Source organism: Ranitomeya variabilis, chromosome 1 (genome assembly GCF_051348905.1).
Source record: "Ranitomeya variabilis isolate aRanVar5 chromosome 1, aRanVar5.hap1, whole genome shotgun sequence".
NCBI lineage: Eukaryota > Metazoa > Chordata > Amphibia > Anura > Dendrobatidae > Ranitomeya > Ranitomeya variabilis.
Genome location: NC_135232.1, coordinates 685118775 through 685145215, shown reverse-complemented (window position 1 = coordinate 685145215; position 26441 = coordinate 685118775). Strand labels below are relative to the sequence as shown.

General features: G+C 44.0%; 1 protein-coding gene across 2 annotated transcripts in view; it reads left to right on the top strand.

Annotated features, from left to right (window-relative positions):
* KCNH5 (potassium voltage-gated channel subfamily H member 5) overlaps positions 1–26441 on the top strand; it is a 537229-nt gene that overhangs the window by 121503 nt on the left and 389285 nt on the right. For both annotated transcript variants that reach the window (XM_077265846.1, XM_077265855.1), the window contains 2 exons: positions 10240–10346; positions 13466–13594. In XM_077265846.1, coding sequence (XP_077121961.1) covers positions 10240–10346; positions 13466–13594 — 236 coding nt within the window. The remainder of the gene's footprint in view (positions 1–10239; positions 10347–13465; positions 13595–26441) is intronic.

The following is a 26441-nucleotide window of genomic DNA, read 5'->3' as shown; positions in this document are numbered from 1 at the left end:
GGCCTTTCAGGAGCTTAAGCGCCGTTTTTCTTCTGCCCCTGTGTTGCGTCAGCCTGATGTGACTCTTCCTTTTCAGGTTGAGGTCGACGCTTCTGAGATCGGAGCTGGGGCAGTGTTGTCGCAGAAAAGTTCTGACTGCGCCGTGATGAGGCCTTGTGCCTTCTTTTCCCGTAAATTTTCGCCCGCTGAGCGGAATTATGATGTTGGGAATCGGGAGCTTTTGGCCATGAAGTGGGCGTTTGAGGAGTGGCGCCATTGGCTCGAGGGGGCCAGACATCAGGTGGTGGTATTGACTGACCACAAAAATTTGATTTATCTTGAGACCGCCAGGCGCCTGAATCCTAGACAGGCGCGCTGGTCATTATTTTTTTCTCGGTTTAATTTTGTGGTATCGTACCTACCAGGTTCTAAGAATGTTAAGGCGGATGCCCTTTCTAGGAGTTTTGAGCCTGATTCACCTGGCAACTCTGACCCCACAGGTATTCTTAAGGAGGGAGTTATCTTGTCAGCTGTTTCTCCAGACCTGCGGCGGGCCTTGCAGGAGTTTCAGGCGGATAGACCGGATCGTTGTCCGCCTGATAGGCTGTTTGTTCCTGATGATTGGACCAGTAAAGTCATCTCTGAGGTGCATTCTTCTGCGTTGGCAGGTCATCCTGGAATTTTTGGTACCAGGGATTTGGTGGCAAGATCCTTCTGGTGGCCTTCCCTGTCACGAGATGTGCGAGGCTTTGTGCAGTCTTGTGACGTTTGTGCTCGGGCCAAGCCTTGTTGTTCTCGGGCTAGTGGATTATTGTTGCCCTTGCCTATTCCTAAGAGGCCTTGGACACACATCTCGATGGATTTTATTTCAGATCTGCCTGTTTCTCAGAAGATGTCTGTCATCTGGGTGGTGTGTGACCGTTTTTCTAAGATGGTTCATTTGGTTCCCCTGCCCAAATTGCCTTCTTCTTCCGAGTTGGTGCCCCTGTTTTTTCAAAATGTTGTTCGTTTGCATGGTATTCCTGAGAATATCGTTTCTGACAGAGGAACCCAATTTGTGTCTAGATTTTGGCGGGCATTTTGTGCTAGGATGGGCATAGATTTGTCTTTTTCGTCTGCTTTTCACCCTCAGACTAATGGCCAGACCGAGCGGACTAATCAGACCCTGGAGACATATCTGAGGTGTTTTGTGTCTGCTGACCAGGATGATTGGGTTGCTTTTTTGCCATTGGCGGAGTTCGCCCTCAATAATCGGGCCAGCTCTGCCACCTTGGTTTCCCCGTTTTTCTGTAATTCGGGGTTCCATCCTCGATTTTCCTCCGGTCAGATGGAATCCTCGGATTGTCCTGGAGTGGATGCGGTGGTGGAGAGATTGCATCATATCTGGGGGCAGGTGATGGACAATTTAAAGTTGTCCCAGGAGAAGACTCAGCTTTTTGCCAACCGTCACCGTCGTGTTGGTCCTCGGCTTTGTGTTGGAGATTTGGTGTGGTTGTCTTCTCGTTTTGTCCCTATGAGGGTCTCATCTCCTAAGTTTAAGCCTCGGTTCATCGGTCCGTATAAAATATTGGAGATTCTTAACCCTGTTTCCTTCCGTTTGGACCTCCCTGCATCCTTTTCTATTCATAACGTTTTTCATCGGTCGTTATTGCGCAGGTATGAGGCACCGGTTGTGCCTTCCGTTGAGCCTCCTGCTCCGGTGTTGGTTGAGGGTGAGTTGGAGTACGTTGTGGAAAAAATCCTAGACTCCCGTGTTTCCAGACGGAGACTCCAGTATCTGGTCAAGTGGAAGGGATACGGCCAGGAGGATAATTCTTGGGTCACTGCATCTGATGTTCATGCCTCTGATCTGGTTCGTGCCTTTCATAGGGCCCATCCTGATCGCCCTGGTGGTTCTGGTGAGGGTTCGGTGCCCCCTCCTTGAGGGGGGGGTACTGTTGTGAATTTGGATTCTGGGCTCCCCCGGTGGCTACTGGTGGAATTGAACTTGTGACATCATCTTCCCTGTTCACCTGTTCTGATTAGATCTGGGTGTCGCTATATAACCTGGCTTCTCTGTTAGATGCTTGCCGGTCAACAATGTTATCAGAAGCCTCTCTGTGCTTGTTCCTGCTCCCAGACATCTACTAGATAAGTTGGACATTCGTCCATGTTTTGTTTTTGTATTTTGGTTCCAGTTCACAGCTGCAGTTTCGTTACTGTGTCTGGAAAGCTCTTGTTGATCAGGAATTGCCACTCTGGTATTATGAGTTAATGCCAGAGTCCTAAAGTAATTTCTGGATGTGTTTTGTTAGGGTTTTCTACTGACCATGAAAGTATGCTTTCTGTCTTCTGCTATCTAGAAAGCGGACCTCAAATTTGCTAAAACTATTTTCCTGCTGCGTTTGTTGTTTCATCTCATATCACCGCCAATATATGTGGGGGGCTTCTGTCTCCTTTTGGGCATTTCTCTAGAGGTGAGTCAGGTCTTATATTTCCCTCTGCTAGCATTATTTAGTTCTCCGGCCGGCGCTGGGCATATAGGGATAAAAAGTAGGACATGCTACCTGGCTACTTCTAGATGATGCGGTAGGTTTAGTTCATGGTCAGTACAGTTACATCTTCCAAGAGCTTGTTCCTATAGAGGCTTATGCTATTTCTCTGGCCATGGAGATCATGACACTAGACTAACCCAGCATGACACGGCTCATAGAGATCTTTCGGATAATACAGGGCAGATAAAAGAGAACTAATAATGTCTCTTACCTGGCCAGGTTTTTTTTTCATTTGCCGTCCATTATCCCAGATCTCCGTTGTCCGTATCCGCAGGTAAATCTTGAGTAAATACTCTCACCTCGGGTCCCTGTTCGAGCGCCAGGAAATGTTGAGTCCTTATCAGTCCCCGGCTTACTGATGTAGAGAGATCCAAGTAATAACACACAGCACAAGAGATGTGTGATCATATGCAGGGATCGCCCAGGAGCTCATCTGGCCCCCCTGGTCTCTCACCCCTCTTTTTATATGGCAAAGAGATAAGCATTACAGACATGCGTACAAGCGCTCATATTCTCTAACAAAGAGTATCTATTCTACTAATAACGTTCAACTTCTGGAATGTAGGTTAAAGGTCACAATAACAAGAAGGAATGCGTCCATAAAAGGAAATGTCTACCTTGCTCAAGTTTCTTCATATACGTCTCTGAGTAGAGGAAGACAAAATGGATTCTTCAATCTGATCTCTACAAGATGATCCTCTAAAAAGTGAATGGAGCTGCGGAGTTCTGCTGTCATGATCTAGTCCTGAGTTTGCTTTCAGCTGTCTTGTCTCTGGACTGGTCATGCGGGAGTTAATCCCCTCTGCCTTGTTGTGAAGATGGCTGGGCTATTTCAGTCCTCTGCAGCCTGCAGGCCAGTGTCAGCTATAGTTCATGCTTCCTGGCTTGAGCCCCTGACCTGTATACCTGTATTAGTGATCCTTGTGCCTCTGACTGCCTGTACTTGTGTATGACTTGACCTGATCTCTGGACTTCGCCCCTTGATTTCCATCTCTGATACCACGCTCCCCGACTGGCTTCGACTCTGGCTTGTACCCCGACTTCATCTTGCGTCTCACGTTTTGGTTACCACGTTCCCGGTAGGCTCTGACTTCCTGCTTGTCCCTGATTACTAGAGATGAGCGGTGTCCGAGTCGAACTGTTCACCAATTTCAAATTCGAGCTGTTTTGGGCGGTGTTCGAGTCGTTCGACGAACCCAAACAATTTGCTTAAAATTCGGCTGTTCGAGTTTCTGTTCGATAACTGTTCGTTCACCAAAAGCCTAGCTTGATTTGCACATTAAAACTGTTTATCATTGTTAATGGACTGTTTCAGTGTATAGTGGGCGGGGGGGGGGCGGGGGATAGATCTGTGCTGAAATAATGCCGATCTCCATTTTTTTTTCTTTCCCGCATTTACAGAGGGGCGGTGCAGTCTCTCAGCCTATCAGTAGTGCACACACACATAGCAATGTGCATGTGATGCACACAAGCAAGGGCATGTGTCATTGGCTGTGTATGTCACATGTCCTTGCCCTATAAGAACCAGCCATTTGCCCCGTCGCCACCATTTCCTCACTGCTGCAGCTTAGTGTTAGACGGCACCGCTGCTGCTGTGGGCGCTATACAGACTAAGAGTGTTTTTTTGGAGCGAACTGTCAGAGAGATAGGTTTAGGGAGTTGGGAGGAGTCGGGACTAGTTGTAATATCAGCCCTTTTCAGGGTAGGTTACAGCAGTTCATAGCACTGTTTGCCAGGCAGGTCTGAGCCAGTGCTGTGCAAGTGTTTGTCACAGCATTTGGTGTAATCTAGCTCAGCCAATCCTTTTGGGCTAGTAGCATTGACTGATAGTCATCTGAGTAGCCCGCCTGTGAAGCTAGCTACACCGCCTGTGTATCTCAATTTTTACGGCATCTAACCCAGCAAATCATTTTGGGGTTTTGGGCTTAGTAGCAGTGTCTGCACGTCAGCGGAGTAGCCCGCCTGTGAAGCTAGCTACACCGCCTGTGTATCTCAATTTTTACGGCATCTAACCCAGCAAATCGTTTTGGGGTTTTGGGCTTTTGGGCTTAGTAGCAGTGTCTGCACGTCAGCAGAGTAGCCCGCCTGTGAAGCTAACTATACCGCCTGTGTATCTCTATTTTTACTGCAACTAATCCAGTTAATAATTTTGGGCCTAGGAGCAGTGTCTGCACGTCAGCAGAGTAGCCATCCTGTGAAACAAACTATACCGCCTGTGTATCTCAATTTTTACTGCATCTAATCCAGTTAATAGTTTTGGGCCTAGGAGCAGTGTATGCAAGTCAGCAGAGTAGCCCGCCTGTGAAACAAACTATACCGCCTGTGTATCTCAATTTTTACTGCATCTAATCCAGTCAATAGTTTTGGGCCTAGGAGCAGTGTCTGCACTGTCCGACGAGCCCTGGTGCAATACGTTATGACGTATAGCCTGGGCCAACGAGCTCAAGAGGTGGGGCAAATCACGCTGCAGGAGTGGTCTCAGATCAGGGACCTATGTACCCTTCTGCACAGTTTTGAAATAGCAACGAAGATGTTTAGTGCTGACGATGCCATTATCAGCATGATCATTCTGGTGATTTACATGCTGGAGCACACCTTATACAGTGTTCGGAGTCAGGTGGTGGAACAAGAGGAGGAGGAGGAGCAGGAGGAGTCGTATGCGGAAGGGATCATATCTCCAAGGTCAAGAAGGTTGGCAGCACCAAGGCAGCTGACATTGGAGTCTGGGGGAGAGGGATTACCGAGGGCACATGGTAGCAGCCAAACTGTTGAGGAAGGTGCAGGAGGAGAGGAAGAAGTGGAGGACGAACTGGCGCTGGGCATGGAAGACTCATCAGATGAGGGAGACCTTGATCAAATTTCTGTTGTGCAAGGTTGGGGGGAGAGGGCAGATGAAGGAAGCATGATTCTCACCTTGCCACCACCAAGACAACAAGGACTTGGTCCTCCTGGATGCGCAAGACACATGAGTGCCTTCTTGCTGCACTACCTGCAACATGATCCTCGGATTCTCAGAATCCGAAATAATACCAACTACTGGGTTGCCACACTCTTAGATCCCCGGTACAAAAGCAAATTTGGCGAAATAATTCCTGCCATAGAAAGGGATTCACGCATGCAGGAGTATCAGCAGAGACTGTTACAGAATCTAACATCTGCTTTTCCACAAAACACCAGTGGTGCACATAGTCAATCTCTGAGTTCTAACTTGCCAACCGTTGGACTATCGAGTCATCACTCTAACCGTAACAGTAACATCGTATCTGGTGGTAACAGCAATTTTTTCCAATCATTTCAAGATTTTTTTAGACCATCCTTTGCAAGGCCACAGGAGACAAGAAGTCTGACGCACAGCCAACGCCTAGAGAGGATGGTACAAGAGTATCTCCAAGTTAACATCGATGCCACGACTGTGGAACTGGACCCTTGCTCATTTTGGGCTTCCAATCTTGAAAAAAGGCCTGAGCTCGCCACTCACGCCTTGGAGATCTTGTAGTGCCCCGCAGCCAGCGTTCTCTCTGAACGTGTGTTCAGCGCTGCTGGTGGTGTGCTGACAGATAAGCGCACGCAGCTGTCCAGTGACAATGTAGACAGACTAACGTTCATCAAGATGAACAAATCCTGGATCCGCAAGGACTTTTCTACCCCTGTGTCATCTTGGGGAGACTAAAAGCTTGATGATTTTTGAAAATCACCTCACCAACCGTTTTAAAAAACTCTGGCGAAATTGATGCCACTTAAGTGGTGTCTGTGGCCAAATTTTTTGAAAAAATGGAGACTCTTTTATTTAGTCCCCTTGCTGAGGTTTACATGACGTTGCCATCGTCAATTCCAGGTGGGTGGGGTCGTCTGCAGAGTTGTTTACTCATACTATGGCCTGGGATTTAGAGGTCTGCTCCAAAGCTTCAGTGTCTGCTAGTCAGCAGAGTAGCCCAGCCACCCACCGCCTGTTTACCTAAGTACTATTTTTAACGGCATCTGGCCCAGGAAATCCTTTTGGGCCTAGTAGAATTTAGTGCTACTCAGCAGCGTACCCCACCCATGAAGCAAGTTACACCGCCTGTTTACCTAGCTACTATTTTGTAATGGCATCTAGCCCGGGAAATCCTTTTGGGCCTAGTAGAATTTAGTGCTACTCAGCAGCGTAGCCCACCCATGAAGCAAGCTACACCGCCTGTTTACCTAACTACTATTTTGTAACAGCATCTAGCCTGGGAATTCCTTTTGGGCATAGTAGAATTTATTGCTACTCAGCAGCGTACCCCAGCCATGAAGCAAGCTACACGGCCTGTTTACGTAAGTACTATTTTGTAACGGCATCTAGCCCAGGAAATCCTTTTGGGCCTAGTAGAATTTGGTGCTACTCAGCAGCGTACTTCACCCATGAAGCAAGCTACACCTCCTGTTTACCTAACTACTATTTTGTAACAGCATCTAGCCCGGGAAATCCTTTTGGGCCTAGTAGAATTTATTGCTACTCAGCAGCGTACCCCACCCATGAAGCAAGCTACACCGCCTGTTTACCTAAGTACTATTTTTAACGGCATCTGGCCCAGGAAATCCTTTTGGGCCTAGTAGAATTTGGTGCTACTCAGCAGCGTACCCCACCCATGAAGCAAGCTACACCGCCTGTTTACCTAACTACTATTTTGTAATGGCATCTAGCCCAGGAAATCCTTTTGGGCCTAGTAGAATTTATTGCTACACAGCAGCGTACCCCACCCATGAAGCAAGCTACACTGCCTGTTTACCTAAGTACTATTTTAACAGCATCTGGCCCAGGAAATCATTTTGGGCCTAGTAGAATTTGGTGCTACTCAGCAGCGTACCCCACCCATGAAGCAAGCTACACCGCCTGTTTACCTAACTACTATTTTGTAATGGCATCTAGCACAGGAAATCCTTTTGGGCCTAGTAGAATTTAGTGCTACTCAGCAGCGTACCCCACCCATGAAGCAAGCTACACCGCCTGTTTACCTAACTACTATTTTGTAACGGCATCTGGCCCAGGAAATCCTTTTGGGCCTAGTAGCAATTCTGCTACTCAGCAGAGTACCCCACCCATGAAGCAAGCTACACCGCCTTCTTTCTTTCTCAATCTAACCCCTCTGCTCTGGGGTGTCCACTCTCCCTCCAGCTTTCTCCTTCTCACAGGTGGACTACTGTTATGACCTGGTGGTTAGGAGCACCCGAAGTGACCTGATGGTTAAAACAGAAAACCTGGGACAAGCTCTGAGGAAGTGGTAACTCTACTGACCGCAATCCTAATCCTATCACACACACTAGAAATAGCCGTGGAGCGTGCCTAACTCTCCCTAGACGCCTCTTCACAGCCTAAGAGCTAACTACCCCTAAAGATAGAAATAGCAGCCTACCTTGCCTCAGAGAAATTCCCCAAAGTAAAGGTAGACCCCCACAAATATTAACTGTGAGTTAAGAGGGAAGTGACAAACACAGGAATGAAACAGATTTTAGCAAAGGAGGCCAAATCTTCTCTAGAAAGACAGAGGATAGGAAAGGGAACTATGCGGTCAGTATTAAAAACTACAAAAACCACGCAGAGTGTGCAAAAAGACCTCCACACCGACTCACGGTGTGGAGGTGCAGCTCTGCACCCCCAGAGCTTCCAGCTAGCAAGGAAATATCATAATAGCAGGCTGGACTGAAACATAGCATGTACTGAAAAATATATTCAAAAATCCAATGAACAGCAAATGACTAGCAAGGACTTAGCTTCTGCTGGAGTAGTCAGGTCATCAGAGAATTCCAAGAGAGATCTGAACCAGTACTGAAACACAGCTGGCATGGACTAACGACCTGGGCAGAGTTAAATAGGGAAGCCAGCAGCAGCAATAAACGAGGGCAGCTGAGAAAGCCAACCTCAAAGATCAGCAGTTCCACTCAAAGCCACCAGAGGGTGTCCAAGGACAGAACTCACCAAAGTACCATTCACAACCACAGGAGGGAGCCCGAGAACGGAATTCACAACAGACTACCATGTGTTTTCACACTGTGGCAAGTCTTTTGGGCCCAGGCATAAGAAGTCGTTGAGGTAATGGATAATATGTGCCTCCTTACAAACGTCCATGACGACCCATTCGAGGAAGCAACTAAATGCATCAAATAGTGAGCAGGATATGGAGCACCCCATGGGCAAACAGCGATCTATGTAGTATGCTCCTTCACAGAAGCAGCCCAATGGGAGGACACTATTCGGAGGCACAGGTAGTAACCTCAACGTCCCCTCAATGTCTGTTTTGGCCATTAGGGTGCCACTTACCAACTTCTTAACCCGCCTGATTGCCTCGTCAAAGGAGGTACAGTACATAGTACTGTACTTTGTTCCGCGTCGATGTTGTCGTTTACTGACCAGCCCCTTGGATATGACAAATGGTGGATTAATCTGAATGTATTGGGTTCATTTTTTGGCACAACTCCCAATGGGGGTACCACTACGTCTTCTAAGGAAAGTGTTCTGAATGGACCCGCCGCCATTCTACCTAAAGATATTTCTTTTTTTATTTTTTTGTCAAGACATCTGGGTGTTGGTAGAGTGAGTTTAGATTTTTACTCCAGCCTTTCTTGATTTTAGAAGGGCATGACATGCCTATATCTGTGTCTCCTCCTCCTTTTACTCCTCCGCCTCTTTTCTTTTCGCATGACTATATGTACTTGTGACTTTTCCATGTGTTTGTTTTGTCTTCTGAGCAGTTTGTCAGCTTTTGGACACCTTTTAAGGTGTTTTCTATGTGTTTTCCATGTGTTTGTATGTGTTTGTGTTTGCTGCCATTGGTTTTAATGGGGTTCGACAGTGTTCGTCGAACGTTCGACGAACAGTTCATCGAACACGTCCCTGTTCGACGAACCGAACCCGAACACTAGGGAGGTGGCTCATCTCTACTGATTACGTGTTTTGCTGTTATCTTTGGTACTGCAGCTCCTGAAGGTTTGGGATTCAGCTTGTCTGACTACTTTTTTGATACCTGTGGCACCTGTGCTGCTGCTCAGTGTTGCTACGCTGTGTGTGCAGCCTCTCTTCCCTCACCAACAGCCCCTGGTGGAGGTTGCACTATACTGCACTGCAGCAGCACATTACATCTGCTTCATACATTTTTGACATCCAGCCACCCCTATCTTCTTCTTACTGTTCCCCAGAATATGCAGTCTTTTTTTTAAATGTGCCATACGATTCCAGAGATATGGGCCTATTTATTTACCTAGGGGGCGTGACTCACTGGATCCTCTGGGGCGTGTCTTTAGAATATAATAATTAGCAGTGAATATCTCTGGAACCATATGGTGGATTTAAAAAAAAAACCCTGAATAATCAGGAGAGCGTTGGGAATAAACTAAAGCAAAAATCTGGGACAAGTTCTCTAAGTCTCTTGATTCATAGGCCTGTGCTATGAGCACCTTACTCTTCAGACTACTACCTCATTAATAAAACTGACGACTTGCGCATGGGGCTGATTGTATTTCTGGTCATCTTGAAGTATTACCTTGATTCTGACTTATTAAGGATTCACATCACAGTATTGGAATCAGAATATTCTGCCCTTCAGTTTATATTTGAGCTAAAATTCTATGTAACATCCAGGATCTGATTTCTCTGCTTTTTTTTGTTGCTGCTCTGTAATAAAAAAAAATCTATTTTAACATTCAAACATTCTATTTGCAAACTCTCAGTTCCTAATAAACGTCAATGCGTGTATCTCTTCCTCCACAGCTTCATGTACGGGGAATTGACTGATAAGAAGACTATTGAGAAAATCAGGCAGACTTTTGAGAACTACGAGTCAAATTGCTATGAAGTCCTCCTGTACAAGAAAAGCAGTATGTATATCGCCCCATTGTGTGTGCTACTAAGCCAGACTGCAGCAATTGTGCGATAACCGAATAATTATTTTCCTGTACCATTTGAACCGTTTGCTTCCAAGACTTTTCGATACTGTCCAAAAATCCACCTTTTCCCCACTCTATATTTATACTCTCAATAGCAATGATTTTGCTTCATCTCTCCCTTCCTTCAAGGTATTACTTCTACTTTCTATATTCTACCATTGACCAACTCCACTTTCAAACTTCAATTCACTTTTAAGAGGTAGTCCATGATTAGGGAAAAAGTGTCCACTTTCTTCCAAATACAGTGCCATACCCATCCTTAGTTTGCATGAGGATAGGACATTGCAGCTCATTAAAGTGACTAGACGTCAACTGCAATACCAAACACAACATGTCGATAAGTGTGGTGCTGTCTGCGGAGACAAAACAGCCATTTGACAACTCCTCTAATTTGGGAAGCAGACCATAACTGATTTAGTAATCAAAAATGTGTCCCATAGTAATCCATAGCACTTCAAACAACATATATGAACCAATCCAATTTGTGCAAACCATATCCCAAACCAATAAGAAGAAATCTATGATGCAATAAAAGATTTACAAGCTAATTGAAAATAATTAAAAGAAAAAAAGTTATTTAAAAATCATGCATAGAAAAAGGAAGATCTCTGGGGGACATCACACACCTTGGTGAATTAGTACTGCTTGCAAAATCAGGCTATATATAAAAATCTATAGAGGTATGAACAATAGTACTTAGCGCATGGTGTTTTTTTCTACTTATATAATAAAGATTTTGCTCCATTTACAAGTACCACCAGAAACAATCACTAGTTAATATATTACCCACTAAAGTACATATATACATTATAAATATATTAGGGTGACTGTCTCTGTGGAGCTGTTTCAGAGGGACAGGTATGATGTGTCCTGCTGCCCCGACGCGCGTTTCACCTCGATTGCTTCTTCCTGAGGGGCGTGTGACATAACTGATTTAGGAAGAACAAAATAAAATCATTATTCCCTTACAGAACCAACAGGGCACTATGAAATGTCTCAGAGACTCATGAAAAAAAGTATTGCTTTGGAAATATTTGGTATGACTGTTCTAGGGGATAACATATCCATCAATGGTGGTCTTATTGTATGGCTAACACAAGGTAGAACTTTATTTTTTGTGGTAATTTCTAGAATATTTTAAGCATTGTTTCCCGTGGCCATGATATTTTCTAAATTTATAAAAAAAAATGCAATATTTTTTATTCCAGGAAAGACATATCGTTTATTAACTTCAGGTAATTATGTTAAATTGAAAATCCACTTTAAAAGCCTCAAGTAAATCCCCAAATGATCCTCTAGATCTCCAGATAAAGATTTTGTTTCTATGGATCTGCGCTAATGTTTCGCTCATTAGAATCAATATTCAGGTTCAGTGGGGAGGCTGTAACGCAGAGCGCGACAATGCCGATTATTGGGCTGTTAATATACATGCCGATAGTTATTACGGTAATACTGTTAATTGATTCCATGAGATTTCCTTGCCTGTATAATGATGCCTTCAGGTTTTAGTCAATTTCTGGGAAAACGATGACTTAAATTAGCCATCTCTTATCTTCATGGACAAAATTCTTACACATGTGTTACATTACCTAGCAGTGCATGCAAATGGGGGCTGTAATGAGGTTTATTGTGACACAGCTGCAGTAAGAACCTGGCTTCACTGAACAATATGTAGAGCAGGCACAGGCGTTCAGAGAGAAATGCTCGCAAAATTCTTACTTTTTTAAGTCACGGTCAAAAATAAATATCATATAACTCGTAAGATCAGTGCATTTGACAAAAAACCTTCGATCTGGCAAATTGGATAAATCCTACTTCTTTACTGATTTCCTTACAAATTTTTTTGTTTATCGACCTCCAGGATAGAATGGAGAAGATGGAGAAAAAATGTTGCCATCTTTTCCTCATCTGAGAGTTTGACCAGAGGGTAATTTGCATAATTGTCCCAATTCTTCCAGATGAGAGAATCTACTGCCGTCTGCACCTGCTCTTAGTATCAAATTCCAGCTCCTCTACTCATGAGTTGATTAAAAAGACTGCGTTCTGCTCACCACTCTCCGTACTCCCTTTATTGTTTTCACGATGCATCTCAATTTTTTTTTTAGCAGTATTCCCATCACAGGCTCTAGTGACTAGAAGCCTCATCAGCTTTTCTTTTTCTTTCTGCTTGTATCTCTCTTCAGCTCCTTCCTCTTACATTCACCATAGACTTTTATTGTCAGCGCCAGAGATAGGAGAATCGATGCACAGGACTTGGTCCACAAGCTAGGTCAGTGGCCGCTAAACTGGAGGCCTGCAAATCTCCTTGCTACCTGGCATTCTCAGCTCCTCTTTTGATTACCTGGGCTGGCACCACATCGTGTGTGTGCCACATTCCAATAATGACATTGCACCAGTCCGACTACTCAAAAGAGGAGCTGAGAATACCAAAGTAAGCAGATTCACAGGCCTTCCGTCCAGGCCACTGATTACTGACCTGACCAATGGACCAAATGCCTGCAAATCGATTTACCGACTTTAAGTCTAGTCAGCATTTGTAGTTTGATGGATTGAAGACAGATCTGTAGACAGATTTGAGCAGTTTTTGAGAGTGACTGACTTGTGCATAGAAAAAAGTGGGGAAAGAAGTATTTTTCTCTAATAATATATTTTGTGTTGTTGATTTTAGGAAAAAATATAATAAGATAATAAGAGAGCCGTTGCTATTTAGAGGTTGACAGAGAAACTCAGTCCCTTCAATCTGCTGATTGGTGGAGAATCAAAGTACTAGTATAAGTCATCAATGTCCTAAAAAACAACTTGGCTCTCGGAGCTGAATTGAGACTTTAGCATTTCATTTTGGTGAGCGGGAAGTCCTGCCTACTAATACTTGTACCGCTAATCACATATTTTCTGGATGAAGACTTGAAAATATCTCATTCTAGTGCATTTGTATAGTTATTATGCTATATAATGACTTACTGTGTGATTATTATTACTATTAATATTCGCCTCCTTAGATGTTCTATTGTTTTCCTAACATACATAATTTTTAAAATCCATTTTCACAGGAACTCCGGTTTGGTTTTATATGCAGATTGCTCCAATAAGAAACGAACACGACAAGGTTGTTTTATTCCTTTGCACTTTCAAAGATATTACGCTATTCAAACAACCGATCGAGGATGAATCTACGAGAGGTAAATTGTTCTGTTATTCATTAGTGATGTGCGTCTCCGGCAGTGTCTGTAAAGAGCACGTGCAGACATTCACTCATGCCCTATCATTTTTATCATTTTGCACATGCTCATGGCAAGTTATTTACCGACACCCTGGTGAAAATGCAACATATAACACTCGAAAAAAAAACAATTGCTACATAAAGCATCATGACTTTTAATGCAAAGTGTGGATCTAAACTAATAGGAGAAATTGAGCACTGCAATAATATTCTCTTGTGTCCTCCACTGCTATACTAAATTTTCCTTTTTTTCAGAACCTGGAGGATTTGATGTGCAAATATTAAAGTTTTAGATATTTTTTCTAAAATGCAAATGTAAAAAAATAAAACGGTTCATGAGAACCTACAATAAAAAAACAAAAAAGGAAATCAGAAACGTTCAAGTCTTGTTTACTGCCCTGTCCGGATAGACTATGGCACTCAGACGAATCAATAGAGTCAGAATTGAGAAAGGGGGATGAAATTGAGACCTCCAAAGTTCAGTTCATCACTGGTTACTTTTGTGCACGCCATAGTGACATATCTATTAGATTAAATATAAGTGCCCAACAAGCTAATTATAATTTGTCGCAAAAGTGGCATAAATTGCAAAAAAAAGTCTGCCAACCCATGACTGTTGTACAATTAGAAGATGTGCCAAATAAATTCATCCATTAATTAATCTTAATCCATCATTAGAAGATGTGCCACATTAATTAATCCATTCATCTTAATCCATCAATTGGAAGATGTGCCAAATTAAAGAATTTGGTGCCTTTTACTCCATCACTGACTAGTGTGCAAAATGCCAGTTTTATTTAATCGGAGCCTTGAACTACAACACAATGGGGACATATTTATCAAGTCATGTCCCGCTTGAGCAAAGCCACGTCCCCTTATAGAATAAAAGATGTCCAAAACACAATGAACATGTCACAAGTCAAGAAAGATAGTTTTTGGTGCAAATGAAGCACATCTAGCTTGATAAATATGTGCCACTGCCATTGTAATAGGCTGTTTATGGCAAAACACATGCCAATCACTTAGTAGAGGGGATATTACGAAGATGATGATGGTTCTACGGGGAAAGAACAGGTAATCCTAACCAAATTACACCTTTTAAAGGGGCCTCAAGAGGATAACCATTGAGTGGTCAGTAGAGATGAGCAAATAAATTCAAGTGGATCTTACAAAAATCCGCATTCACCAAGACTGTAATTCGGTTAGCGTGGATTCAGCAACATGTTGGTGGATGGCCACAATATTTACAAATTAAAACAGCCATCAAAAGGTTAAAAAAAATGTAAAAAAATTATTACTCACCATGCCGCTCACCTCTCTGTCACCTCTGCTACTTGCTGCCACCCGCCCAGGCCTTGTTTCATCTTCTGGTCCACTGCCACTCACGCTGGAGTCCTTGGGTCTCTCAAGCTAGGCTTGCACTTGCGGGAGGGTTTGGGGCATTTGTGTTGAAGGACATGTCGCACGTTGTGACTTCATGACGCTGTGACCCCTCATGTGCTTGCACAAAACCCTACTGGGCTTCATGAAACCCAAAAGTCCCAGAGAAGCCCAGGGATTTCTGTATGAGCATCAGGAATCAGAAGATGCAGTTAAGACCAGATGGATGGCGGTGAGGGTACGTAGAGGTGGATGAGCAGTAAGGTGATTTCAGGGATTTTTTAATTTTTTTTACAAATTACTTTTGTTATACAAGGAGCTCTGAAGAGACCCCCAGAGCATAATAAAGGACATTAAACTTCTGAAGACTGACTTCTCTGCAAATCTAATTTCCTGGGAAAAAACACACCAACAGGAATATACAATGTTTGGTGGATCTGCTCATCTTTAGTGGTCAGCTATTGGTCACTTCTGACCAGACAATGTAACATAAGTGACCAAAGAAATGAATAATCATTCATGTAGTCAAATCCTTGTAAGCAGGAGTTGGTTCTCCATTCTGGCTCATAGAGGAAGGTGCTGTCTATTATATATATATATATATATATATATATATATATATATATATATATATACCGTATTTTTCCGACTATAAGACGCACTTTTTTTCCTCCAAATTTGGGAGGAAAGTGTGGGTGCGTCTTATAGTACGGATATAGCATGTGGGGAGGGGGGCAGCAGCGAGTGGGATCGCAATGATATCCCACTTCAGGATGTCCCCGCTGCCGGAATCAGCTGCTGGGGAAACCACATGGCCCCGCTGATTAAGTGCAGTGAATATTCATTAGCGGCTCCCCGCCCACTGATCAGCTGAGCCGTGAGCGGGGAGCAGCAAATGAATACTGCACTTAAGCAGCGACACACAGTTTCCCCAGCACTGATTCCGGGGAGAATCTGTGTGTCCGGGGGAGGAGGCAGCAGCAGCAGGGGCCAGGAGATCGCTGCATACCTGCCTGTGCTGGACGCTGAGCTGTCTGTGGTGCACAAGGAGGACCTGTGTGATGTCAGAAGTGGGCGGGCTGGAGCATCACATGGCAGCTCAGAGCCCTCCCTCTTCTGACATCATCATAGGTCCTTCAGACTCCCACCTAGAATCTGCAGCTTCCTCTTATGTCCTGCGCGTGCGCTGTGGAAAGGCAACAAGAGAGAGGGCTCTGTGTGTGCAGCCATGGGAAGCTCCAGCTTTTACCTCACCACAGGCTGGCTCCCACAATTAAGAGGTTAGTCTTTACAAAACACAATAAAGCACTCTGCCACTCCTTTGGTGAACTATAACTCCCAGCATGTCATAGGATCTGCAGGACATGCTGGGAGTTATAGTTCTCCCATGGGATTTTAAAGCAGCACTCCAGTGTTATTTTGCAGTGCTGGAGTGGTGCTTTCACTATCAGCCCTGTGCCCCCATTCTTATACTCACCCTCCAGTGTCTTCATATAGTATACAGACACCACACTGGTCCCGCAGCTTCCAACATAATAACATACTATTATATATAATAACACCACGTATAATAGTATGTTATTTATGTTATTAAATATTTTACCACATTTTTTTTGCTTCAAATATTTTTTTCCCTATTTTCCACCTCTAAAACCTGAGTGCGCCTTATAGTCCGGTGCGTCTTATAGTCCGAAAAATACGGGGTATATATATATATATATATATATATATATATATATATATATATATTATTATTATTATTATTATTTATTGTTATAGCGCCATTTATTCCATGGCGCTTTACAAGTGAGGAGGGGTATACATAATAAAAACAAGTACAATAATCTTGAACAATACAAGTCATAACTGGTACAGGAGGAGTGAGGACCCTGCCCGCGAGGGCTCACAATCTACAAGGGATGGGTGAGAATACAGTAGGTGAGGATAGAGCTGATCGTGCAGCGGTTGGTTGATCGGTGGTTACTGCAGGTTGTAGGCTTGTCGGAAGAGGTGGGTCTTCAGATTCTTTTTGAAGGTTTCGATGGTGGGCGAGAGTCTGATGTGTTGTGGTAGAGGGTTCCAGAGTAGGGGTGATACGCGAGAGAAATCTTGTATACGATTGTGGGAAGAGGAGATAAGAGGGGAGTAGAGAAGGAGATCTTGTGAGGATCGGAGGTTGCGTGTAGGAAAGTACCGGGAGATGAGGTCACAGATGTAAGGAGGAGACAGGTTGTGGATGGCTTTGTACGTCATGGTTAGGGTTTTGTACTGGAGTCTCTGGGCAATGGGGAGCCAGTGAAGGGATTGACAGAGGGGAGAGGCCGGAGAATAGCGGGGGGACAGGTGGATTAGTCGGGCAGCAGAGTTTAGAATAGATTGGAGGGGTGCGAGAGTGTTTGAGGGGAGGCCACAGAGCAGGAGGTTGCAGTAGTCAAGACGAGAGATGATGAGGGCATGGACTAGGGTTTTTGCAGATTCTTGGTTGAGGAATGAACGGATTCGTGCAATATTTTTGAGTTGAAGTCGGCAGGAAGTGGAAAGGGCTTGGATATGTGGTTTGAAGGAGAGATCAGCGTCAAGGATAACCCCGAGGCAGCGAGCTTGTGGGACTGGGGAGAGTGGGCAGCCATTTACTGTAATGGATAGGTTCGTTGGGGGGGGTCACGTGAGATGGGGGAAAGATGATGAATTCTGTTTTGTCCATGTTGAGTTTCAGAAATTTAGCGGAGAAGAAGGATGAAATAGTGGACAGACATTGAGGGATTCTGGTTAGTAGGGAGGTGATATCTGGTCCAGAGATGTAGATCTGTGTGTCATCAGCATAGAGGTGATACTGAAAGCCATGAGATTCTATGAGCTGTCCCAGGCCAAAGGTGTAAATGGAGAAGAGCAGGGGCCCAAGGACTGAACCTTGTGGGACTCCGACAGAGAGGGGGCGAGGTGAGGAGGTGGTGTGTGAGTGGGAGACGCTGAATGTCCGGTCTGTTAGGTATGATGAGATCCAGGATAGGGCCAAGTCTGTGATGCCAAGGGATGAGAGGGTCTGTAATAATAGGGAATGGTCCACTGTGTCAAAGGCAGCCGACAAGTCGAGGAGGAGGAGAACAGAGTAGTGTCGCTTGCTCTTGGCGGTTAAAAGGTCAGTGGTGACCTTAGTTAGGGCAGTTTCAGTGGAATGGTGTGACCGGAAGCCAGATTGTAAGCGGTCAAAGAGGGAGCAAGAAGAGAGATGGGAGGACAGTTCAAGGTAGACGTGTTGTTCCAGTAGTTTTGAGGCATAGGGGAGAAGTGATATAGGGCGATAGCTAGATACAGAGGATGGGTCAAGAGAGGGCTTTTTGAGGATAGGTGTGATGGAGGCATGTTTAAAGCTTGAGGGGAAAACACCATTTGTTAGTGATAGGTTGAAGAGATGAGTTAGGGTTGGGATGAAGATTGTGGTGAGGTTTGGGATGAGGTGGGTTGGGAGCGGGTCAAGTGCACAGGTGGTGAGATGCGATCTTGAGAGTAGAGTGGCGAGTTGATCTTCTGTAATGGTGGAGTAGTTGGTTTTGGAGGTGGAGGGTAGGGAAGTTGGGAGGAAGGGCTCTGGGGCTTGTTGACCAAAACTGTCTCTGATGTTATCAATCTTCTGCTTGAAGAATGAGGCAAAGTCTTCGGCAGAGATAAGTGAGGAGGGAGGAGGTGCTGGGGGACGGAGGAGAGAATTGAAGGTGTTGAATAACTGTTTAGGGTTGTGAGACAGGGAGGATATGAGAGATGAGAAGTAGGTTTGTTTAGCTGTGGCGAGTGCGGTCTTGAAAGTAGTGAGGGACTGTTTGAATGCAATTAAGTGGTCGTTGGAGTGGGATCTTTTCCATCTGCGCTCAGCAGCCCTGGAAGCTTGCCTCAGTTCTTTGGTCAGGCTGGTGTGCCAGGGCTGTCTGTTGATTTTGCGAGTTTTGGTATGTGTAAGTGGGGCAGCAGATTCCAAAGCTACAGCTATTGTGTTGTTATATAGAGCGGCAGCGTCATCCGCATTGTGTATGGAAATTATGTCTGTGAGAGGGAGGAGGGATTCAGAGAATGAATGTAGGTCAAGATGTTTAAGATTTCTGCGAGGGTGTGAAAGTTTGTGGGGTGGGGATTCTAGACATGGAGTGGAGAGAGATGAGAATGTGAGAAGGTTGTGGTCAGAGAGAGGAAGAGGCGAGTTAGAGAGGTTAGATAGGGAGCAGAGGCGGGTGAAGATGAGGTCCAGTGTGTGACCATCTTTGTGAGTGGCTGCAGAAGACCATTGAGTGAGGCCGAAGGAGGAAGAGAGAGATAGAAGTTTAGTGGCAGCTGAGAGGGAAGTGTCAATGGGTATGTTGAAATCGCCCATGATGATAGTGGGGATGTCCGCAGAAAGGAAATGAAGTAGCCAGGTGGTGAAGTGGTCAAAGAAGGTGGTGGCTGGCCCTGGGGGGCGGTAAATGACAGCCAGTTGGAGGTTGGAGGGGGAGTAGATGCGCACAGAGTGCACCTCAAAGGAAGGGAGGGTAACAGAGGGTGGCAGTGGGATTGGGGTGAAGGAGCAGTTATCTGACAGGAGAAAACCAACTCCTCCACCATGCTTGCTGCTGGGGCGGGGTGTGTGAGAAAGGTGGAAGCCACCATAAGAGAGTGCAGCAGGGGAGGCTGTGTCAGAAGGGGTGAGCCAGGTTTCGGTGATAGCGAGGAAGGAAAGTTTGGTAGTAACAAAAAGATCATGGATGTAGGAAAGCTTGTTACAGACAGAGCGAGCGTTCCACAGATATAGATATATATTTCTGCAAAGAGGCACATGGTTGTCTTCATGAGATAAACCTTTAAAGAGTAATTCTTTGGCTCCTTACTTAAGAAAAAGTCTAACAAACAAGCACAATGCTTGAGAAAGCTTTTACAAGCTTAGATAAATAAATAATTGATAAGATTAAGTAGCGTTGGGCCAAGACTCAGTAATGAGTTTCTTATTGTTATTGTTCACCTGTTTGCTTACAACGGAAATTAATAAAAAAAGACTTTCTGCAGACTTACAGCTCCAACAGAGGAATCTAGTTAAAATTTGATGCTGTGTTGGTTACAAAGAAACTCCTCGGAGATAATAAAACGTAATGATGCAGTGATCAATGGAAACACAAGAAACCGGAACTCATGTTGTAAATCAGGAACCTGATGAAAAACTTACTGCTTAGATTCACACTTTTAATTGTGCTAATCACAAATTTGGAATCTTGTTGCTTTTTTTTTATGGGGTTTGATGGCTTTGCGTTTGTTAATGAACTTTCCCCTGGGAATCTAAACAAAGACTTTGATTCCAGCTCCTGCAGTTGTGTGTTATACACTTCAGCTTTAGGTGAAATTTTCCTTGATCTTTCCGTTCATGGGGTGATGTATAAAGAGAGGATCCTGCTTCATCACGTTGATATTGTAAAAAAAGATATCTTGCTGGGACTGTGCTTTTTATGTAATGTTCTTGATGTGTGAGCCACACATAATCAATCCCCTTCTGCACGTAGACTTGGACACCACACACTAAAGTGACCACTACAAAAGGTTTACATGTTTCCGCCATGGGTGCCTCCAAAAAAAGATGATGGAAAGTATTGAATGACTTATCAACTGTTCTTTTCCAAAATGTGTGTTGATGACGTTGTCAACATTTTAGCATAGTCAATGAACTATGTCCATGTGTAATTCAGTAGGGTATTTGACTTATTGTGGCTAGCCTTAATGGCAAAGGTGAATATGAAAATAGCCTTCTAGCTCCTATTGTTAGGATGTTTCTTTTATGGACATCTGTAAACTGATGGGGTATTCCTTGGTTGGACTTTCTTTGAAACTTCCTGTATGTTCCTTCAGTTTGTCTGGTAGGAGAGGACAATCGCTCACACATTACTTAGACAATATCCTCTGTATTGAGCCAGGAAGATTGGAGGTGTGCCAAAAGTCATTGTATACCTTCTGAAAACTCTTTGATTCCTATAATGTAGGGGAAAATAGTGGGCCCAAAGAATCGCTTGAAATTTCTGAGGTTATAGTTGGATTAGGTAACAAGAGTCAGACAAGGTGGACAACATTAGGCGCTGCTTCCGTAAGGTGTTGGCCAATTGCTACTGACGAAGCTGGACTTCAACTAATTGTAATGGCCAGTGGCTGGCTTGGAATATAGCTCATGTGTCTGATGCACATGATTTTATCAAAGCTAAAGAGTATTCATTGGTGTGGGATACATTTTCTAAACAATGTTATAGTTTTTACAAGAAGTGATAGATGATTTGGGCAAGTAACACCTATAACCAAACACAGTTAGGGGCATGTGGAGATTGAACTGGCCAGTATTAGTGTGCAATGTAGTATTTTGGTATCAATGGGACATTTTGGGGAAGAAGACTTTCTTAAGGGTTCACTTTGATGCTTCGTTTTTTGGTGGGTTGAGTAGACAGCCATTTTGTTTAGATAGATTGAAAAGGACAGGACTGAATTAATAATGACCTGCTCGTGTGGAAAAGTTGAGCTTGAGGACCTCCATGTTCTGATTTGTTCATTTTAGTTTAACTAGGTTGGTATAGGTGGAATGATTCCAACATTTGAGTAGTGATTGTGGAGGGTGAATTAGGCATTTGAGGATTTTTGGTGTATGTTTAGTTTAAGTCATAAACCCCCTCAGCCTTATTATTTATTATTATTATTATTTATTTATATAGCACCAATAATTCCATGCTGCTGTACATTAGAAGGGGTTACATCAAAATACAAATATCGCTTACAGTAAACAAACTAACAATGATAAACTGCTTCAGAGGGAAGAGGACCCTGCCCTTGCGGGCTTACATTTTACAGGATTATGTGGAAGGAAACAGGTCGAGGGTTGCAGTAGCTCCGATGGTTTTGAGGTGGCCGTGTGGTCATTACAGGCTGTAAGCTTCTTTGAAGAAGTGGGTTTTCAGGTTTCTTTTGAAGGATCCAAATGTGGTGGTGGTGGATAACCGGATGTGTTGGGGCACAGAATTCCAGAGGATGGGGGATATTCAGGAGAAGTCTTGGAGGTGATTGGGTGAGGAGCAAATAAGCGTGGAGGAGAGAAGGAGGTCTTGGGAGGACCGGAGATTATGTGAGGGAAGATATTGAGAGATTAGTTTGGAAATATACGGAGGAGAAAGGTTATGGATGGCTTTGTAGGTCAGTGTTAGTAGTTTAAACTAGATACGCCGGGAAATTGGGAGCCAGTGAAGGGATTTGCAAAGAGGGGAAGCAGGAGTGTAGCAGGGAGAGAGATTAATTAGTCGGGCAGCAGAGTTAAGGACGGACTGGAGGGGTGCGAGAGTGTTAGAAAGTAGGCCACAGAGGAGGATGTTGCAGGAGTCGAGGTGGGAGATGATTAGGGCATGCACAATCATTTTGGTAGAGTGAGGGTTGAAGAAAGGATGGATTGTGGAAATATTTTTGAGCTGGAGGCGACAGGAGGTGGCGAGAGCTTGGATGTGCAGTTTGAAGGACAGGGCAGTGTCCAGGGTTACTCCGAGGCAGCGGATTTTGGGGAAAGGGGAAAGTGTGATTTAATTTATTTTGATAAATAGATCAGGTAGGGAAGATATGCGAGATGGAGGAAAGATAATTAGTTCAGACTTGTCCACACTGAGCTTAAAGGAAGCGAGAGGACAAGAAGGAGGATATGGCTGATAGACACTCTGGGATTCTGGAGAGTAGAGAGGTGACATCTGGGCCAGAGAGGTAGATCAAGTGCACAAGTGGCGAGGTGTGATTTGGAGAGAAGATGAGCAAGCTCCCCTTCAGTGATTTTGGAGAGGGAAGTTATGGGGTTTGGGCATTGGTCTGGTATACAAAGGGGTTGTGGTTGTTTGACGACAAAGATTTGCCTTGTTTGGTCGATCTTATTTTTGAAGTGCGTGGCAAAGTCCTCGGCAACGATTAGGGAACTTGGAGGGGGCAGTGGTGGGTGGAGGAGGGATTTAAAAGTGTTTAACAACTATTTAAGGTTGTGGAATAAGGAAAATACTAGGGTTGTGAAGTAAACCTGTTTAGCAGAGGTGAGAGCTGAGTTGAATGTGAGTGTTGCTTGTTTGAGTGCAGTGAAATCGTCTTGCGAATGTGTTTTCTTCCAACGCCGTTCTGCAATTCTGGACACTTGGCGAAGCTTTTTAGGGATGTTATTGTGCCAGGGTTGTCTATTGGTTCATCGCACTCTGCTATGCATGACAGGGGCGACCATGTTGATAGCTGATGCAAGAGTGGCATTGTAGAAAGCAGTGGCAGTGTCTGTGTCGTGGAGTGAGGATATGAATGCTAGTGGTAGGATAGAGTCAGAGAGTGTGTGGGTGTCTAGGTGTGCGAGGTTCCTGCGTGGGTGCGCATGTTGCTGGACATGAGTGACAGGTGAGGAGGACAGGGATGAGAAAGTGAGTATATGGTGGTCAGATAGAGGGAGAGGGGAGGTTGTGAAGTTAGATAGGGAGCAGAAACGGGTGAAGACAAGGTCTAATGTGTGTCCGTCTGTGTGGGTGGCTGAGGAGGACCACTGAGTAAGTCCAAAGGATGAAGTAAGGGACAGGAGTTTGGAGGCTGCTGACTGGTGGGTGTCAACGGGGATGTTGAAATCACCCATGATGATGGTGGAAATGTCAGCAGAGAGAAAGTGAAGGAGCCAGGTGGAGAACTGGTCAATAAAGGCAGTGGTCGGGCCCAGAGGTCAGTATATGACGGCCATTTGGAGGTTGTAGGGGGAGTAGATGCGGACAGTGTGGACTTCAAAAGAAGGGAGGATAAGGGAGGGTAGATGTGGGATTGGATTAAAGGTACAATTGGAAGAAAGGAGAAGGCCCACTCTTCCACCATGTTTATTGCCAGGGCGAGGAGTGTGGGTGAAGTGGAGGCCACCGTAACATAGTGCAGCGGGGGAGGCTGTCAGCCATGTTTCGGTGATGCCAATAAAGAAAAGATTACGAGAGGTAAAGAGGTCGTGAATCACATGGCCTTATTATTTTCACCTACAGGAACATCTCTGGTGTCCTTATTTTGGCTTGGGAAAAGATGAGGTTGGGATTGAAACTTGTCTCAGAGCTCTGGTGATGTAGTTAGATTTTAAGAAAAACGTTTCCTAAATTCTATTTCATGTTGATTTTCTGCATACAAAGTGAAGAAGAATAAATGTAAATCAGCTCATCAGTCCCAAGTCAGTGGTGGGGAGCATGGAAAAAGCTGCTGGCTAGTTCCCAAGTAATAGTACATGTAGAAGACTGAAGGTTTCAGCATCTGCTCTAAAAAAAATCAGAAAAATAAAATTCAATCATCCATAAACACATGAGAAATGCGATTCAATCGCACACAGGGCTTTTTATTTAGTAACATCTATGTCTAAGATCCATGTATGGATTTTAAACGAATAGGCCTTGTGTTTTTGGAGAACTGAATTTAAATTTTCATAATTTTCTAGAGCAGTTACAATGAAATTAAGTCTGAATTTTTTTTTTCTGGATGCTTCAACTCCCAGTCTGCATGTACCATTATCTGCATGTCTGTCAGTACATGCCAGCAATTGTACAACGAATCGATTAATACGAAAGAGTTAAAAAAAATGTCTGTTTCAGTTGCGTTACATTAATGAACACTTTCTTCCATGGTAAAAGCACGGACAATTGAGTATAAAGCTGAATCTTACTTAATGATGACTTATATATATCGTCATTGGCAGCCCTATGTAAATGCCATCTTCTGAAAACCATATATTAGTATGATAATGTGTGCAAACTGTAAAGCGCTGCGGAATATGTTAGCGCTATATAAAAAGAAAGATTATTATTATTATATATAAGTTCAGCTTGGTGAATGGAAAATGAGTATATTTTGCTGACTTTTACATGTATTGTCAGTGTTGTGCTGAGTGTGCGTTGTGTCACTGTCTTGTAGATCAGCTCAGGGTTGATCTGATGAGGCAGATGGCAAGAACCCGTGGAATAATATAAGTAGGCGGCTAGTGTTTGTTCTTTTTTTTACTCATTATATTTGCTTGACATCTCCCGGTTTGAGTGGTTCACACTAATGGTTTTATACCAGGGTGACAGAGCGCAAAGGAAAATAAGGTTCCCTACTTGAGGCAGAAAATAGGAATGTGTATAAATAACTAGTGAGGGAGATGGTTTCTCTGAAGTTAGGTAAATCTAAAGAAAAGTATGTCATATGCTGTAAATTACGTGTCCGGAGTCTTTATGATGGCACTAGAAATGCTACAACGCAGTGTTACGGAACTGCAGCACCTCAGGACATCTGTAACACTGTATAATCCCTCCTTGATGGTTCTATACAAAAAATATTCCCATAATATTCAATTGAAAACTACACTGAATCCATAAGAAAAAAAACCTCTGTATGCCCTTGAAAAAACTCAGAGGCATGCTAGAGTACCAGACTAATAGATTTCTGGCGAAACCATAAGCTGCTTCACGGGAGATCATCCAAAGAGGGCAACAATTGAGTTTAAACTTGGAACAAAGTTTTTGTATAAATGTCTTTAAATCTTTTTCTGCAGCTAGAGTGATTGATAGTTGGTTGTCTGAGCATAAAGAGCCCCACTAATGATAAGAACAAAGGAGACTTTAGACATCAATGGGGGGTATATTTAGTGATGTTCTGTCACTTTCTTTCCTGAAATACCCATTTATTATTTACATTTAACCACACAAATTGAAAATACAGATGACATAATGACTGGAGTGGGAGAGGGGGGTTTGAATAGGTGAGTAATGGGTCTTTTATTATTTTATAAAAATACATAATTTTGGGGTAACTTTTTTGAAAATACTAAACCTTTTAACAGGCTATTCTCATCACACAATGAGATGGATTATTGTTAAGATTTACCATCATTTTCTGATCAGACTTGTGAGACCTTGAAGCAACCCTTGACCCTGGGACCTGAATAGGCTATACATTTCTCAAGTATGGTCACACTATCTGGTGCCTCCGTTAGCCTTCCTCTGCCTCTTCAGCTGAGAGTTCATGGAAAGTCAGTGAGACAAAGCAACGCTGGGATATCTGGCGATGGTCTGGCCATGGTCTGGGGATGGTATGGCCTGGCGGCAGACTGTTGATATTGTGGAAAGCACATTGCAGCAAAAGGGCGTATACATGATAACCTCATACTGCGGAGAAAAACATGTGTTTTAGAACAAAGAATACAATGACACAATATGACAACATTAATGAACAGTTCCCCAAACTACATTAAAAACCATAAATCTCCATGTTCCTCTTAGCTACAGTCATTAATCTGATCACAGCTCTTAGGGTACCGTCTCACAGTGGCACTTTGGTTGCTACGACGGCACGATCCGTGACGTTCCAGCGATATACATACGATATCGCTGTGTCTGACACGCTACTGCGATCAGGGACCCCGCTGAGAATCG